Raw genomic sequence first — 16,642 nt, 5'->3', positions numbered from 1 at the left:
CCGTTGGTGACGAAGAAGCCACCAAGAGAGGAAGTGATCTGCTCAAGTTCACTCAGCAAATTGCAAAAGGGAATAAAACTGGGGCCAGCACCCAGCCCCGGCCGGGCCACTCTTGATGTCGGCTGAAGAGGCTGGGCCGCTGCGAGGAGGATGCAGGTTAGAAAGATGCAGTGGCAGCCCGCCGCAGGGGCAGCCGCAGGCCCTGGTTGTGCCTGCACCAAGCAGAAAGGGGGTCTTTCCCCGGGGGACCTGGGGGAGCCCTCCTGGGTGCTGGGCAGGTGCAGAGACAGGGCTCAGCATGTCTGAGGCAGGACCGGTGCCCCAAAGCCCTCATAGAGCTGATGCCATGAGAACACCCATCTCTTATATCTGAGCCCCAGACGTGCAGTACCTCCCCTCGCGCCACAGGACCTGTGCTTGGGCCCCCAGGCCCTGTGGCCACTGCTGCCAGCATGAGGCTGCTTCTCCGTACACCAGCTACAGGTCCAGAGTCTGGGCAGAGCTGGACCACAGGCCCATGCCGTCGCTGCAAGGGAGGCCAGAGAAAGTGAATGCGTCCGTTTCCAGCGGCTGTCATGACAAAGGACCGCAAACCAGGGGCTTAAAACAACACACACGTATTCTTCCGTGGCTCCGGAGGCCAGACGTCCTGGATCAAATTGTGGGCAGGGTCAGGTCCTTCTGGGGGAAAGTCTAGCTCTGGGTGCTGCCCACAGGCCTCTCGGCTGCATCGCTCCAGACAGCCACCGTCTCCCACGGCCCCTCCCCTCCCCTCTGCGTCTCAAGCCTCCTTCTACCTTCTCCTCTCAGGGCACCTGCCTTTGGACTTAGGGCCCACCCTAACCCAGCGTGGTCGCACCTCGAGATCATTTTTTCTGCACAAGGTCACACTCATGGGTTCTGGGGGTGGGGAGGTGAGCCTGTCTCCTCGGGGGCACAGTTCACTGCCGTGAGCATATGATATTTCCGTCTTGTGCAGGGGGCAAGCTCAGATCCCCGCCAAGCCCCATCGGGGAGAGAACCCTCCAGACGTGGGAAGGGTTTCCAATAGAGAACACAAAAAATGCTCACTGCCGAGTCACCACCTACATTTACGGAGGTGGACAGTCGCACAGTCACCACCTGGGGGGCAGATGGAGGGGCCGGGGGACAGCAGGTGCACCCCCCCCCCCCGCCAGCTCCACCGGCTCCTTCCTGCCCTCCCCACTCGGAAGCCACCTTAAGTGCCGCCATTACTTGTAAACAGGCAAGCTAAAGAGGCCGTTAATTAATTTTCAAAGCTCCCCTGGAGAGCCGTGTTGACCTGAACGTGGGAGGCTTCCAGTATCTGGCTACAGAGACAACAATCAGGCTGTGAGGTGTTTTTGTTTTGCCTTTAAGCAGCTTGTTAACTGAGGACCATTAAAGGACAGAGCCCAGGTGACCTTCTCCCTTGGCCTGCCCCACCCCCCGAGTCTTCCAGAACCAGCTGGCTCCTGGGAGGGAAAGCGTTTCCCCCAGGGCTCTTGTGTAATGAGCGTAAGTCACCTGGAGGAAGGCATCACCCCTTTATCCCCCGGGCTCAGGCTCACTGCCCGGATCAAAACCACTCGTGATTTTACTAGTTGGATTAATTTCTAGCACAGGAGACCGAGGCACTGAAAGAGTGGGTCAAGAGAGCTCGCATTTCTAAGAAGTAGGAGGGAGGAGGGGACTGTCTTTGGAGGGCGACTTGGCAGTGGTCCGGGATGGGGGAGTGGCCTGCGGGCAGTGGGTTCCTCCCACGGCCCTACTTGGGGACCTCTCCCCACGTCAGCCCCCGGCATCCGCACCTTCTTCTGGCTGCCTGCCAGACACAGGAGCATGGCCGTGGGGGCTCACACCCCCCAGGAGGTGGCTGTGATTCGGGGGGCTCTCGTGCTCTGTGAACCCCACCTGGCTTTGGGTGCACCGTCTCCTGGTGCTCGGGGCTGACTCCTTCCCGGCCCCCAGCAGCCTCTCCTTTAGGGTGGAGGTGGCCATGGTCCCCTCACCTGTGCTGAGCTCCCGGGGGTATGAATCCCAAGGGGCCACCCAGGGACAGCCGTCACTGCCTTCAACGAAGATGCGGGTCACAAGCACGGGCAGGTGACTTGGAGGTGGAGAGAGGAGGCCTTTGTAGGACGGGGTCCTGCATCGGACCTCTCGGGGCACTTGGGGAACTGGCCATCCCAGCGACTCAGAAGACCAGTCCTGACCCTGCACAGCCGTCAGGAGCAAGCCGGCCAGATGTGGGGACACAGACACACACACACACACACACACACACGTAAACACACAGAGCAGGCACATGCCTCCACACACACGCTCACACACGCTTTGTCTGGCCTGTGTGAGCTGCTGTGTTAGGAGCTGTTTCTGCTTCTGTTGCTCAAGGAGGCACCATTAGAGCTGCCATCTGTTAACCACAGGGCGCTGGTCGGCTTGTTTTAAGTGGAATTTCCTGCCTTTTTTTTTCTTTACCTTCTCAAGCATGTGATTCTTTGGAATCCAACATAAATTCCGCCATTCCTCTTAATTCACCTTCAAAGCTCTTCTTCCTTTTACCAGATAGTGCTTTCCTTCTGCGAGGAGCCTGGGCCTCGTGGAGGTTAGAGGCCGTTGCATAAACACAGGACAAGCAGGACCTCCCTGGCTTCCTGGTTGGAGGGGGACCGTCCAGGGCCCCCCTTCCTTCCTTGTTTGTGGGACACGGGCCGCCATGCCAGGGACTCTGCCTCCAGCCTTTGTCCTGTGCCCCGGCCTGGCCCACAACCCACATGCTGGAGAGCTGGCCCCGGGGGCAATGTTCACCGCGGGTCCTGCGAACAACCCAGAAAACGCGAGGCTGAGACCGGACCTTGCTTTTCCCCTTGTCACCCAGGGAAGCGTGCTTTGTGCAGGTTCCTTACTGAAGTCTTTGGAGGAAGCACTGAAACGCTGCCCCCTTCGTGTGTCTGGAAACAGCTCTGGAAGCTCTGCAGCCCAGCCAGGCCCCACCTGCCCTTGGCGGCCTCTTGGGAGAGCCGGGCGGGGCGGATGGAGAAGAGGGTGGATGGAGCTGCCTCCATGACCGTGACCGTGACCATGCTGTGCTGTTGTCTGGGGCCCTGTCCCCAAAGCCGGCGTCCTTCTTAGGAAATCACTCCTAAAGGTTCTCGGCATCAGGGCGGCCGTGGCCTGTGGAGGCCCACAGAGCCCCTTCTAATGTCCCAGAGAGGACAGCGGCGTCCAGGTGACGCCACCTCTGCCAGTCAGCCTGCCTGGGGCCCGCGCCTGGATGGGGAGAATAAAGCGGGGCCTCCAGTGCTGGGTGGGGACTGGGGCGCCTCTGCTTTAGTTCGGGGATCTGCTCTGTGCCCAGTTAAAGCTTGAGGGGAATGCGTGGGCCCTGGCAGAGGAACCTGACAGCGTCTCAGCCATCGTCGCCCTGTCGGGGCAGGACCTGCGGGGAGGCCCAGTGCCGGCGGCCTTCTCCCTCCGCCAGGGTGGGATGGCCCGCGGGGCAGCTGGGGAATCTTCCCACAGGCAGCCCAGCTCCAGCAAGGCCGGGGAGCCCACGGCCCAGGGCTGCTGGTGCCTGACTCCGCCGTGGCTCTGGCCGTCTCCCGGCCTCCCCCTGCGGTCTGTCTCTTTAATTCCCACCACGCATTGCTTTTCTCTCCCATCGATTAATGCATTTCTGCCACCTCATTACTCACTATCAGTCTCCTTGGCAACCAGGCTCTTCATGAACCTAATTGCCAGAAATTCTGAATCTCTGAGATTCAGATTAGCAATACGGTACTATGTTGCCCAAAAGGCTTCATCTTCACATCACCTGCCATCAGTGGCCAAGGAGTCTGAAATACATCAATTAATCAAACACGAGGCCCCCACCAAAAACCATGATCTGGAGGCAGCTGCTGAGAGAAACAGCATCCTTGACTTAACTGATGACGGAAAAGAGCAAACAGGGAAACAGCAGCATGATTCCAGTTTTGTCTTTTTAAAAATTAAGAACAGATCGACAGATAGATACTTAGAAAGCACGAGGGTGGGAAAAATGCCTGGAATCAATATATATAATATTAAATGAGTTGTTTTCTGGGCCAGTAGGGTCACAGATACCTTTGAGATGCTCTGTATTAACTCCATTTTCTGCAAGGATCACAGGTTATTTTGTGTTTAGAAAAATGGTGTTCAAAATGTAATAAATGTAACCGTGGACCTTGACTGGCAGGATGCAGCTACCCTGCTCGGACTCCGCACTGCGTGCGCAGTCTCTTCCCCAGATCTGTTCGCTTCTGGGTCCAAGTCTACGCCACATGCCAGGTCTCTGCCCTGGATATGTTCAACTTGATGAAACTGTCTGCGCTTCACGTGTTCACAGCCCCTTCCCCAGCCCCTTCCTACCACTGATGTTGAGTGTACCATTTGCTGACATCAGCGTCCCCACGGCAGCCCTGCAGACACAGCCCCGCCGTGGCCCCCTCCTCTGTGGGGGTAGCTTCCCGCAGTGGGACCGAGGCCAAGGAGCACCCTGGGAGGCTGTGTGCTGGTTTCAGTGCAAACCATCAAGGGTCATGGTGATGTGTCTTTTCTTAGAAGAGGCCCGTGGTTTCATCCACCTCCTCACAGGATCTGAGATGCCGAGAAGTGCTGAGAGCACCGGCTCCAGAAGGAGGGCGTGGGCTCTTGGTGGGAGCCCAGAGTACAGAGGGCTAGTTCCCTGTGCTTCCCCACCTCGCTGGTCCCGTGTCCTGGTACAGAAGGGCCTCTCCCACAGCATCCCACGCACGCAGACGCAGATCACCGGGACCAGATCTGAACACCAGATCCTCCAGATTCCTGCCATTTGGGCAGAAAGAAGCAGTGGTTTCCTGTAGCCTTGCCCCTGCTTGGCCCCTGACGCTGTAAACTTCAGAAAACCCACGCAGGGAGGTTATGGTCCCTGCCAGGCTGCCCAGAGCCTGGCACCAGGAAGCGTCTCCCCCGATGTGAGCTCCAGAGTCTTGAGAGTCCCTCCGGGTGGGAGGGGATTGGTGGGAACCAGTGGAAGTCATTGAGTTGCTTTGTTTTTAGAAACCATCCGCAGGTTATTTTTAGCCATATTCAGAGCCACGCTTGATGAAAAGGCGGAGTGAGTGGCATTGTGGGTAGTATCTTTTTGCATGAAAATTGAGCGGTGATTACAAAGTAACAAAACTAATCTTTTTTTATTTCCTATGAACTGACTCTGATTTAAAAGCCTTTCCAAAGCTTGCAGGATTGCTGGGCTAAATGTGCACCTGCGAGGGTGAACGTCTTGAGTTGAATACTCGCTTGCAGGCATAAGCGTCAGTCCATCCTTTGATGAAAATAGTGTCCTGACTTAGGGGACCCCCCCCCCCGAAGCAGGACCCCGGGGATGAGACCAAGACCAGGGTCTCTCAGCCTGGTCTTAACCTGGTTTGTTCATTTCGCATCCATTTCAAGCGAACACTTCTCCTGGTGAACTGCTCTACAGAGGACCTTAAAATGCAAAGCTTTTATCTTAATGAAATTTTTTTAACTTAAAAGCTTATCTTAATGAAATTTTAATCCTTGCTGGGAAGGCTGTGGTTTTGCAACCACTGAGCCCTTCATTGCATTTTAATGCCCTGAGAACACATACCCCCTTTTCCTTTCGGGGATAAAAGACTCTCTGTCCCGTGTCCTCAGGCTGGTGCTCAGGGATATGGAAAGAAAGCGAGAAGTGGGTGCGGGAAGAGTGGAGATTCAGATTCAGGGAATGGGAGGGGAAGGGGCTTCCCTCCCAAGGGGCCACACAGATGATCGCGATGCTTCTCTCTGGGCCACAGAACAGACCCGCCACGTGAGTCATCTGTGGTGGGCTGATTGAGGGTGAGACCCTGAGTATTTGCAGCCTGGAGGGAGTGGCAACCACTGCCCAGGCCAGCTTACCCCCGGGGGACGTGGGAGCCCCCAGTCACCGGCCTCGCATATCCATGGTGACCCCGTTGTTTCTCTCTGTCACCAGTGGAAGGACTGAAAGTGGTGGAGATTGAGAAATGCAAGAGCGATATTAGAAAGATGAGGGAGGAGCTGGCAGCCAGAAGCAACAGGTAAGGTCCGCGCCAGATGAGCCTGGGGCAGAGCTCCATGTGAACATACGGGGGTGGGAGGGGCTGCGTTTTCCCAGAAGCAAGGCTGAAGGTCTGACTCAGCTCTGGCTGGGGTGGCACCATCTGGGATTTGCTTTTCGATTACACAGCTTTCTTATCATAAAGGAGCGTTTACGGCAGATGGAGGCCAAGAGGATGACTTCACAGGGAGGGAGAATGACCTTCCTGCAGATCAGTGTTAGGATTCACTTCTCTCCTTGAATGAAGTTGACACTGATTTTTTAAGAAAGCGGGCAATCAAAGCAGAACAGCCTTTGGCTTACAGGGGATGAGTGTCCGGGTGCCCCAGAGGCCCCGCTCCCATGGGGATGTCCCCACAGCACAGAGCAGCAGGTCAGGGGAACTGTGCCACGAGGTTCAGCCATTCTGGACACAGAAACCACTTGTCCTGCGGAACAAGGGTCCCTCCACATGTGCCCTTGGGGAGCCAGCGTGAGGTGGACCAGGTTTCCAAAACTCATGGAAAAAATGCCCCCTGCCTCAGAAGTGAGGTTTGGGGTACAGCCGGACCCTCTACCAAAGCCACATCCAAAGCAGATGTTCAGGCTGAGGACAGAAACACACAAGGTCAGCCAAGATGATGCTGGACGCTGCACACGCATTGAGCACCTGCAGCGTGCGGGGCTGGACGCTGCACACGCATTGAGCACCTGCAGCGTGCGGGGCTGGACGCACCAGGACCCGCTCACACCTGTCTGCTCCCTTGGGCTTCTTCACGCCCACGGTTACCATCCAGGGGGCCACTAAGGATGCTGCAGTTACAGCCAGACCTCAGAGGATTTAATGGGACTACTGGACCTGAGAAGCCCTGTGCCAATGCACCAAATTGTCCTATGGAGAACATCTAACATCTTGAAGCTCATCCCCTGTGTTTTAAAAATTGAGAGCAACCTGCTTCGTGTGGAGCGTGGCCGAGTGGAAGGGCCTGCGGGGCCGGAGGCACAGGGATGCTGATGGCGGCGGCTTGGTCCCAGCGGAGTACGGCGGGGCTGGCGGCCTCGCGGCAGGCCCGGGGAGTAGCCTCACGGGCTCAGAGCCACGTCCGTGTGTGACTTACCAGGACACTGCCGAGTTCACATCCCACATACTTGTCAGCTAATTTGGATTTCGTGATGTCTCAGTCCACTCGATTTGGAGGAAGTTGGGTGAAGGAGTTTGTGACAACAGAAAATTGTGAGCGAACGATTCATCCCTGCATCCTCATAGTGAGAGGCTGTTTGGGGTCAGGAGAGAGACCCTCATGTAACCTGGAGGAGCCCTGGAGTTGCCTGGCAACTGCAAGCTGCAAGGATGCTGGGGCCACCACGCCTCTGGTCACAGTGTCACCCTCAGGCTCAGCCCTCTAGCTGCCCTTGCGCCCCGGCTGCCACGTGCTGGACCTCCATCCTGTGGCCAGTCCTGATGCCCGGGGGAGAAAAGCCAGTCAGCCAAGCCCTACCTCAGTCCCTCTGCCACCAGCCCCATACTGGCAGTCGCAGCCGTGTGCCGTGTCCGCTGGGGCGAGAGGGTGGTGCCTGGTGGGCCGCGGTCCCCACAGGTCCCCCTCTGTGGGATCGCCTCACCCGCAGATGTGCTGTGTCCAGAGAGCCCACAAATCACTTACAGGAGGCAGTTTGGGGTTTGGTTTGGGGGGATTGGTATAGTTGATTTACAGTATTCTATCAGTTTCAGGGGTACAACCTTGTGGTTCAAAAGCAGGAGGCATTTTGTAAGGCAGCCTCTCCTACCTTCCCAAGTGACTAAATCGAGAGCAGCCAGGGGTAAGTCGCCAGCCCCCGCCTGGCTGGCCTGCCCCATCGTGTCACCGGCCCCCTCTGATGCACACCCCCCACTCCTGTTCCGTGGGAGCCGGGCGGGGGCAGGGTGACGTGCGCCCCTGGTGTGGTTTCCTGTGTGCGCTGGCCCCGCAGGGCAGGTTGCAAGAGGAAAAACAAACTTCCACCCAAGTGGTACTAGTTTCCTGTGGCGGCTGTAACATAGCGCCGTGGTGGAGCGCGTGCTTAGCGTGCCCAGGTCCTGGGCTCGGTCCCCACCACCTCCATTAAACAAATAAATAAGCCTAATTGCCTCCCCCCGCCCCCCAAGTGTAATACAGTGAAAAAGAAAGTCTTTAGAAAACAAAAGCACAGACTGGAGCACTGACATGGTAGGGCTTTGTGGTTCAAAAGCAGGAGGCGTGCCAGGGGTCTGACGCGGGCACCCGGAGGGCCCGGCTCCCGGGAGACTGTCCCAGGCGCTCTTCTAGCTCCTGGCGGTTCTCAGCGGCGCGTGCCGTCCCTCGGCTCGGAGAGCGCCCCTCCGGTCTCTGCCCCCGTCTTCCCTGGGCCATTTCTCTGTGTGTGTCTGTCTCTGTCACGATGTCCCCTTTTAAAAGGGCACCAGTCACATTGGGTCTGGGGCCACCCTCCTCCAGTATGGCCAGTCTGAACTCATTACACTTGTAACAACCCTATCCCCAAGCGAGGTCACCGTCGCAGGTGCATGGGGCCAGGACTTCAGCATGACTCTCGGGGGTCGCCACGCGCCACCTGGGGAAGAGCCGCCCAGCTTCAGAGCTCGTGGGAGGCGAGCTGTCACCTGCGGGTGTCCGTCGGGGGTGGAGCGGGCCGAGCTGAGCCTCGTCCCGGTGGCAGGGCCTCCTCCCTGCTCCCCCAGGAAGCACATTTTTGGAGCTCACAGCGCAATAATCCGAGAGGAGCCTCCCCAGTGCCCTGACTGCTCCTGGAGGCAGCGTGTTCTCGGCAGGCAGTTTTTACAGCATCCCATGTAGGTGAGAGACGGGTTATTGTGACTCTTCAGTCAAAAACAGAATGGCGTGAGAGCTCACACACTGCGACACAGCTGGGAAAAAGAAATCCAGTCTCAGGGCTCAGGTCTAACCCACAGCAGCCACCTCGGACCCTGGCCCAGGGGCCCAGACAGCCGTGCCCTCTCCTTCACGAAGGAATGGATGCAGATGGAGGACAAGCCATTTGCACCGCCTCTTCCGTCTCTGTTGACGGCGGGGCTCTGCTTTAATCAGGCGGAGGGGCCGTGTAGCCATTCAGCCTCCTGGGACCAGGCTTGTTACCTGGGACCTCGCCCAGACTGCAGGGGCGGGGGGGGGGAGAAATCACACGGGACGACGTCAGCCCAGCTGCTCGGGGATCCTGCCTCAGGGGGTGGCCAGAGGGGATCAAAGGCACCAGGCCGGGGAGGAGGGGGACCCACTCAGGCGGCCAGGAAACCTTAAGTGCGGACCACCTTCGCCCACACGAGCATGCCGCAGCGGGTCCTCAGAGCTGGGAGTCCAAGTGGCCCACGGCCACCTTGCCCTGGGGGAGTGGGGTCAGTGATCCGGTCGGGCGCAGACCCACAAACACCCCCCGAACAGACTGCTGTCCCCTGAGACACATGCCCTGGGTCTCTCTTGGGTTTTCCGCCATGAACGAAGAAGGTGATTGCCCACATGTGGGGCAGGGCCGGGCCTTGCTGAGCACGTGCCTGCACGGAGTGGAGCTTGCTGGCTCACCCCGGCGGGGGCTGCAGAGCACAGGGCGGCATCTGAGGGTTCTGGGGTCTGTAATCGCCACTTTCATCCCCAATAAACGACCTTGACCACCGGACGGGGAGCCCCAGAGGAGGGGAGGCTGGGAGCACAGAAAATGAAAGCAAAAACAAGCCCCAAGTAGAATGAAAGGAAAAGGCACTGTCAGCTGGGGGAGGCTGGTTCCCATGGCAACGGGGCGCAGAGGGAGCAGGCGGGGGGCGCCTGGCCGAGGTGGGGCGGCCCTGGCAGGAGGCACCAGGCCCCAGCAGACGCTCCCAGTGCTGGGATGTTCGAGGAAGCAGCTGGATTCCCACACCTGGCGTGGTGAAAGCTTACACAGCCCTCCGGGGAAGGAGCAGGACTTCCCTGGGCAGCCCAGGCGTGGGCGTGTGTGCAAAGAGGTTAAAAGCAGAAAAGGAATCATGACGACACCGTGTTCTTAAGACCAAGTTCCCCTGCTCAGGAGTGTGTAAACGGGACTCCTCTCGCTTACAGGGGTGACCGTGGAAATCACTTGCTTGGTGCCTTTTCTTGGTTTTGTCACTGTTTCACTACGTCTGTCTTAAAAGACCCTCCACGCATGAAGCAAGTCTGATGATTTTTGCAAACATCGGCTCAAGAGAAGGAATAACAGCACGCCAAGAAAATAATACCAAATGCTCTTTTTGCAAAAAGGAATTAGACGTGTTATTCCGAGTCTGTCAGGCCACGTAGCCTCCTTGTAAAACCTCCCGCCTCTGCTGATGGGGGGGTGAATCCGTGGTGACAGCAGGGACCGCGACGCTCCCGGCGGGAATCCAGTCCTGAGCTTCCCAGGTGTTTTTCTAGGAACAGAGTCCCACCGAGTTTTGACAAACGGCTAAGAAATACTGTGTTGTATTCTCTTTTCATTTACAACGTTGTGAGCAATAAATAGATCAAAATGTCACCGACCCGCAGCATCATACGTTTGTCCAGAAAGCCGTGGGGTCTGCACTTGCTTTCATCTGCCAGCTGATTTCTTTTAGTCTCGTGTCTTGGCGAATGGTTTTGCACAACTTTTTAGGACGTACTGTACACAAGGAAGAGTCTTCCCTTTCACCTGAAGTCCCCTCGCCCCGCACAGTGCTCGTAACCGTCTCAGAGCCCACGTAACGGTCCACCTCGCTGATGTGCCGTAATGGTCTCAGCTATTTCCCATTTGGGGACACCCTGCTGGCTTTCTGGTTTGATTTCATGGTTTTGCAGCAACAGATAACACAGAGATGAATACCTTCGCGCTGTTGGTTTGCATCTAATTCTTTTCTTAAGGTAAATTTCCCAGAGGAGACATGCAGCTTAAAGGATGCTATGATATGGTATTAAACTGCTCTTCCGGAAGATGGAGCTGTATTTACAAACCGCATGAGCTTCTGTGCTGGTCCCACCCCCAGCCTGGGAATCTCACACGAATCGGGTGTGGAACCTACCCCCCTTCCCTGCTGTCCTCCCTGTTCAGGGGAGGATGGAGAACACCTTCAGTTAAGGTGCCAGGTGGGGTGCCAGGTCTGGGGCAGCCCCCACCTGCAGCCTCATGCTATGACCCACAGGCCAGCACACTCACCCCTGACGTCGGGAAGTGGATCCCCCTAAAACCACCGGGTTCTTTTTGTTCTGTTCTTGTGGGCGATGCCTTGATGTTAAGTAACAAAGAGCAGTCAGGTAGTGGATTCATCTCTCAACATGTGTAGTGCAGACAGCTGGGGACACCTTGCAAGTCCATCGCGGGAGGCGGGGTGGGTGACGTGCGGCCCACCCCTCCCGGGGCCCAGAGGAGGACTTGCTTTTTGGTGAGGTTGAGCTCTTTGAGGCAGAAGCAATGAGTTGGTGGCATGTTCAGTGGGAAAAAACAAATTGCCAAAGAGCAAGTTTGGTGCAGTTCCATCCTTGTTGAAAGTACCAGGAGCGGGGGAAGGGAGAGCTCAGTGGCAGAGCGCGTGCCTAGCGTGCGTGAGGTCCTGGGTTCCACCCCCAGGGCCTCCATTTGAAATACATAGATAAACCTAATTACTTCCCCCCTCAACAAAAGCCGCAGAGGCTGTCCGTGTGCGTCTATGCCGAGCACAATTCTAGGAGACTCCAAAACTTAACAGAAGGCACTTCCAGGTGTGAGATTCAGAGGAAGGAAGTGGGTGAGATGGGGCTGACTTTTTTTATTTCTTTTCTTTTCAATTTTTTTAGAATAACTGTTTTGCTTGCATCACTGAAAAGAGTTTTCGGAGCTTCTCTGAGATGAAGGTGGTGGGTTTCCCGAGGCCTCAGTGTTGCTCGGGAGGTGCAGGCGGAGTGCTCCCGGTTCGGCCACGCGGCATCCTTGGCTTTATGACTTATTCTTCCACAACAAACGAGGCCAGAGGGGCTCGTGGGGTTTGGGCTGGGTTTGGGCTTTGGGGTTTTTTGTTCTTGTTGCGATGAGAGCCCCACAGGCCGCCGCCCGGGTGAACACCAGGGCCGACGCAGTGGCGCCAGAATTGATCTTGGCTCTTCTCTGCAGGACCAGCTGTCCCTGTAAGTACAGTTTCTTGGATAGCACTAAGAAGTTGACGCCTCGACGTGATGTCCCCGCATATCCCAAGGTAAGATGAGGTCCTGCCTCTGAAGAAACGGGGCTGTGTCTGCAGCCCTAGGGCGCGGTCCCCCCCCCCCCCAGTCACCCTGGCCTCCTGGCCGCCAACTGTCTGCACATTTGCAAAACCAGCTCCCTCCAGGGCCCTGGGCTGTGGAACCCTCCTGTAATTCTTAGGTGGAATGTATTTTCTCTGTGACGTTTGTGTAGCAAAAGTGGCCCAGGCCAGAGCTGACTGTGCCGAGAGATAATGGCCCCTCGCTGGTGTCCGCCCAGCCCCCCATCGCCCCCTTGGCCAGCGGTTTATACACTCAAATGTTACTTTAAAGAACTTTCACTTTTAGCTCAATTATTTAAAATCTGCTTCATTGCATCTCCTGGCCCTGAACAGTATGGAGCTATTAGAAGTTTTGCTTTATTGTCACAAAGAATTTCTCAGTTACTGGGGACCCCGGGCCCTTGTTAAAGCAGCAGCGCCCTGGGAACTGAGGGAGGGGTCTTCAAACAATTACAAAAGGAGGGTCTGGTGCTGGTGGTCACCCCGTCACCAATGCCTTCAGCCGGTGACTGAGAGGAACCCAGCCCCACTGATTGACGCGCCCTCGTGCTCAGATTTGGGCTTCGCGGCAGCCGGGACCCTGCAGACGGGGGCCTGGCCGTGCACAAGGCAGGTCCCCCTGCTGTCCCTGCAGCAGCAAAGCCCCCCAGAGCCTTCCCGCCAGGGTGTCCCCCCTCAGGTGTGAAGGACGAGCTAAATACCGTCCGAGGTTTTCACATGGACCCCAGAGCCTTTTCCCATAGGAGCTCGTGGCCCACGTCTCAGGACCCTGTCCTGTCCGGGGTCCCAAGGCCCAGCCTGGGGCCAAACAAAGGATGCCCAACCTCCACTGCAGATCCCTTTTTAAAAAACAAACAGAAGGACCTCAGAGACAAATACATCTAATTCTCAAACACTGTGACTGTCTTCTGTCTAAAATCTGCTCTTTCTTGTCACAGTGTGGCCTGGACTCTGACCTCCCCCGGCTCCAGCCCCCTCAGCAAACTGCAGTCAGAGCCCATAGCTAAGCCAGTGACAGGCTCCCCCCGCCAAAAAGCCATCACAATAGCTTCGTGGGCAGTATTTGAATTTATGCCAAGTAAAAAACAGTTCCCTTGACTCCACTTCACTGCGCGTCTGTCAGTCAGGTTTGTCGAGATGTCGTTAGCACGCAATAAAGGCCGCCTGCCGTGGGCGCCCTGTGCTGTGAAGTGCGACAGACACACGGCCACGCAGCCTCCCCCACCGTCAGGTGTAAATGTTCTTTCTGTGTCCCCAAAAGTCCCCTCGTCCCCAGGGTGGTCATTCCCGGAGATCTTGCCCTGCCCCCGGCCACCGCGGGTGGGAGGTCTGTCCCCGCAGTTTCATCCTCTCCAGAATTCTCGTGGGATGTAACCTTTGGGTCTGTGCGCAGGTGCCCTGGGTGGGGGGTGGGGAAGGCACCCGTGCCTTTGTCTCAGGGCCGGCTGACGCCGCTCCCCCGTCCTCCCCAGTACCTGCTCTCCCCCGAGACCATAGAAGCCCTGCGGAAGCCCACCTTCGACGTCTGGCTCTGGGAGCCCAACGAGGTGAGTGAGGGGGCTGCCCAGGGGCCAGCGTCTCGGGGACCAGACGGGGGCGTCCCCGTCGCTCTCCTCCTTGGCTTCTCCTCTCTCCTTTTCTTTCAACGTGATTCTCCAAATTTTCATTCAGACTGCCCCTGGTGGGCTCGGGAAGGCCCTGAACTCAGGAAGGGGCACCGGACCCGAGGAGCAGGTGAGGGGCCTTGCACCTGGGCTCTGACTGCACATGTCCCCAGAGCGTCCCCAGGGCCATGTCCTGACCCCCAGGCTGGCTGCTGTGCCCCCCCGGGGGTGGGGGGCCTCCAACGCATTGGGGAGAATTTCCAGAAGGGGCTTCCACTGGAGGTTCTGCTGAGAGCGAGGCGAGGGGACATGGGCACCTGCGTCACGGCCGGACGAGGGGCAGTGAGGACTCGGGGACCGAGAGTTGCTTCTTACAGCAAGAAAGTTCTTTAACATTTCTCTTCTGCCGAGAAAACCCAAACCTGGAGTTTTTTGGTTTAGTCTCTTACCTGACAACATCACTTACTCCCCCTTTTCTGAACCCCAAGAAACAAGAAGTCTCTCCGCGTGGGCTTCAGGCCACCAAAACCTACGGACTCATGGGCTTTTCTGTGACACAGAGCGGCCGCCCCGGGATCACTCATGCGCTCGGTCGAGGTCAGCAGGTGGACGTCCCTGCAGGTCGCAGGAAAGGGCTTTACTCGCTGAGCGGTCGCCATCCCATCACGGTCGCCTGGAATCTCCTCAGGGACCCACTTCCACTCGCGTGGTCTCCCAGGACACGGAAGCCCGGCGAAGCACAGACCCCGCCCCCACCCGGCCTGGCCGCTGGGCAGGGCCTGTGCTGGCCTGTGTCTCGGGGTGTTTTCTAGCGAGTAAACCCGATGACATGTCCAACCAGTCAGTGCGTGGGAGCTGCGAGTTCAGGGGAAGGGGGCATTTTAAGCATGTGGCCGCCACCTGCCAGAGCTGCGTGATCAGAGATGGACGGGGCTGGGGAGCGTGACCGGAGGAGCCAGAGCTACATCTTCCAAAAGAAGCAGGAGGACCTCTGTCTCAGCGGCTCCCAACGATGGGGGGCCTGTCCCCGGGGCTCGGGACACACAGACCCCTGCTTCCAGCAGGGGGACAAGAGTCACCACTGAGCACATCCAGAAAAGTCACGTTTGGCCCCAGCCCCTGGGGGGTGAGAGCAGACCTGGGCCTGACGGCAGAGCCCCTCCGTCCCCGTGTCCTCCAAGCTCGGGCTGCCTGAGGCCGGGGAGGGGCGCGCCCTCACACTGAGAGTGTGGACGCCTCGGGATGGGAAGGTGCCTCCTTCCTACATCAGTCCGCACGCGGGGCGTGCGTGCAGCTGCCATCAGGGCCGGGGTGGAAGGAGCGACGCTGCCCGTGCGGCCGGCTGCTGGCCCGGCCTCCACCAGCACATCCCAGGGGAGACTGGGAGGGGTTCCGGCGCTTCCAAAAGCCTGCAGCTGCCTGCGGTGGCAGCCGGAGGTGCTCAGAGACGGAGCCCTGGCCTCTGGCACATCTGGGCACGTCGTGGATTTTGGAGTGCTGGCAGCGAGGATGGCACTTGAAGCCTCAACAGCCCGCCAGCCCCCGAAACTGCATCTGGCCGCCCCCGGAGCAGCTCGCATCCCGGGAACATCAGGACTCCGGGTGGTGGTGGCTCACCTCTCCCCCTCCACGCGGGGGTGACGCGCGCCTGGCGTCGCCTGGGGCCGCGTCCGGCGTCCTCCGATCACACACACCACACGGAGGTGGCTGAGCGCCAGCTTGAAGCTGCGGGGCCTCTGGTCTCTCAGGCGTCCTCCACACTCTCCACCACCCGGCCGCCCAGACCCCAACCCGCTGCCACGTCCGGGCCGCCAGCACGAGAGCAGATGCACAGACGTGTCACTCCTGCTCCGGAGCCGCCACGGAAGCGGCACCAGATGGTTTCGTCTGCCCGTCACCTCTGCCTCTTGACTGTCGCAAACATTTCAGCTCCTCGGGGTTGCCCTGAACCCAGAATGGGCGGGTGGAGCAAAGGTGTCAGGCGGTGAGAGATCAGAGCTACAGCGTCCAGTCCCAAGGGCCAGCATCCAGGACGATGTGGGGACCAGAAGCTCTGGACAGTGAGCCCCCTGGCTGGCGATAGAGCTGCCGGCAAAGCTAGGGGGATCCGGGCAGCAGCCTGGACACCAGCCCTCCCGTCCTCAGGCCGGGACCCTGCACCCTGACCATCCTGTAAGGGGCTTCTTCAAGGCTCTGGAGTCCAAGCCCCGGGCCCAGTCTGCCCGTGTGCTGCCCCCTCGAGGAAGACGGGTGTGTGGTTACCTTCAGGGACTTTCCATCTGGGACATCACCCCAGTTCCCACTGCATGGGGGAGCGGGGCAGGGGGCGGTTTCCAGTTTTCCAGGTGGACTCTTTGTGATGCCACGGAAGCCTCTGCTCCCTAAGGTGTTCCTTTCATGGACACTGATGCCTGGTCATGGGGTTGGATTTGCAAAACCGCAGCCGACTTGTGTGTCCAGTTCTCCTACACTGAGTAACAAGTGGAAATGAGTTTTCCTCAGCGTGTGCCCTGTAACAAACACCACAGGCGCTGGGGGAACGGGGTGGGGGCTTCCAAAGAATGGGAGAAACCTGTTCTCACAGTCTGGAGGCTGGAAGTCCAAGATCAAGGTGTAGGCAGGGCCAGTTCCGTCTGAGGCCTCTCCCCTCGGCGTGCAGATGGCCGTCTCCTCCTGTGTCCTCACGTGGTCGTCCCCCGTGCGTGTCTGTGTCCTGGTCTCTTC

The 16,642-nt window shown here is 58.2% G+C and overlaps 1 protein-coding gene across 8 annotated transcripts in view; it reads left to right on the top strand.

Annotated features, from left to right (window-relative positions):
* PDE9A (phosphodiesterase 9A) overlaps positions 1-16,642 on the top strand; it is a 92,327-nt gene that overhangs the window by 62,612 nt on the left and 13,073 nt on the right. For 6 of the 8 annotated variants that reach the window (XM_032458121.1, XM_032457988.1, XM_032457993.1 and 3 more), the window contains 4 exons: positions 5,999-6,083; positions 12,185-12,266; positions 13,787-13,861; positions 13,986-14,048. In XM_032458121.1, coding sequence (XP_032314012.1) covers positions 5,999-6,083; positions 12,185-12,266; positions 13,787-13,861; positions 13,986-14,048 — 305 coding nt within the window. The remainder of the gene's footprint in view (positions 1-5,998; positions 6,084-12,184; positions 12,267-13,786; positions 13,862-13,985; positions 14,049-16,642) is intronic. The other 2 variants (XM_032458063.1, XM_032458160.1) reach the window with 1 other exon arrangement.

Source organism: Camelus ferus, chromosome 1, assembly GCF_009834535.1.
Source record: "Camelus ferus isolate YT-003-E chromosome 1, BCGSAC_Cfer_1.0, whole genome shotgun sequence".
Taxonomy (NCBI): Eukaryota; Metazoa; Chordata; class Mammalia; order Artiodactyla; family Camelidae; genus Camelus; species Camelus ferus.
The sequence above is the reverse complement of the archived record's forward strand: the minus strand, read 5'-3'. Positions and strand labels throughout refer to the sequence as shown.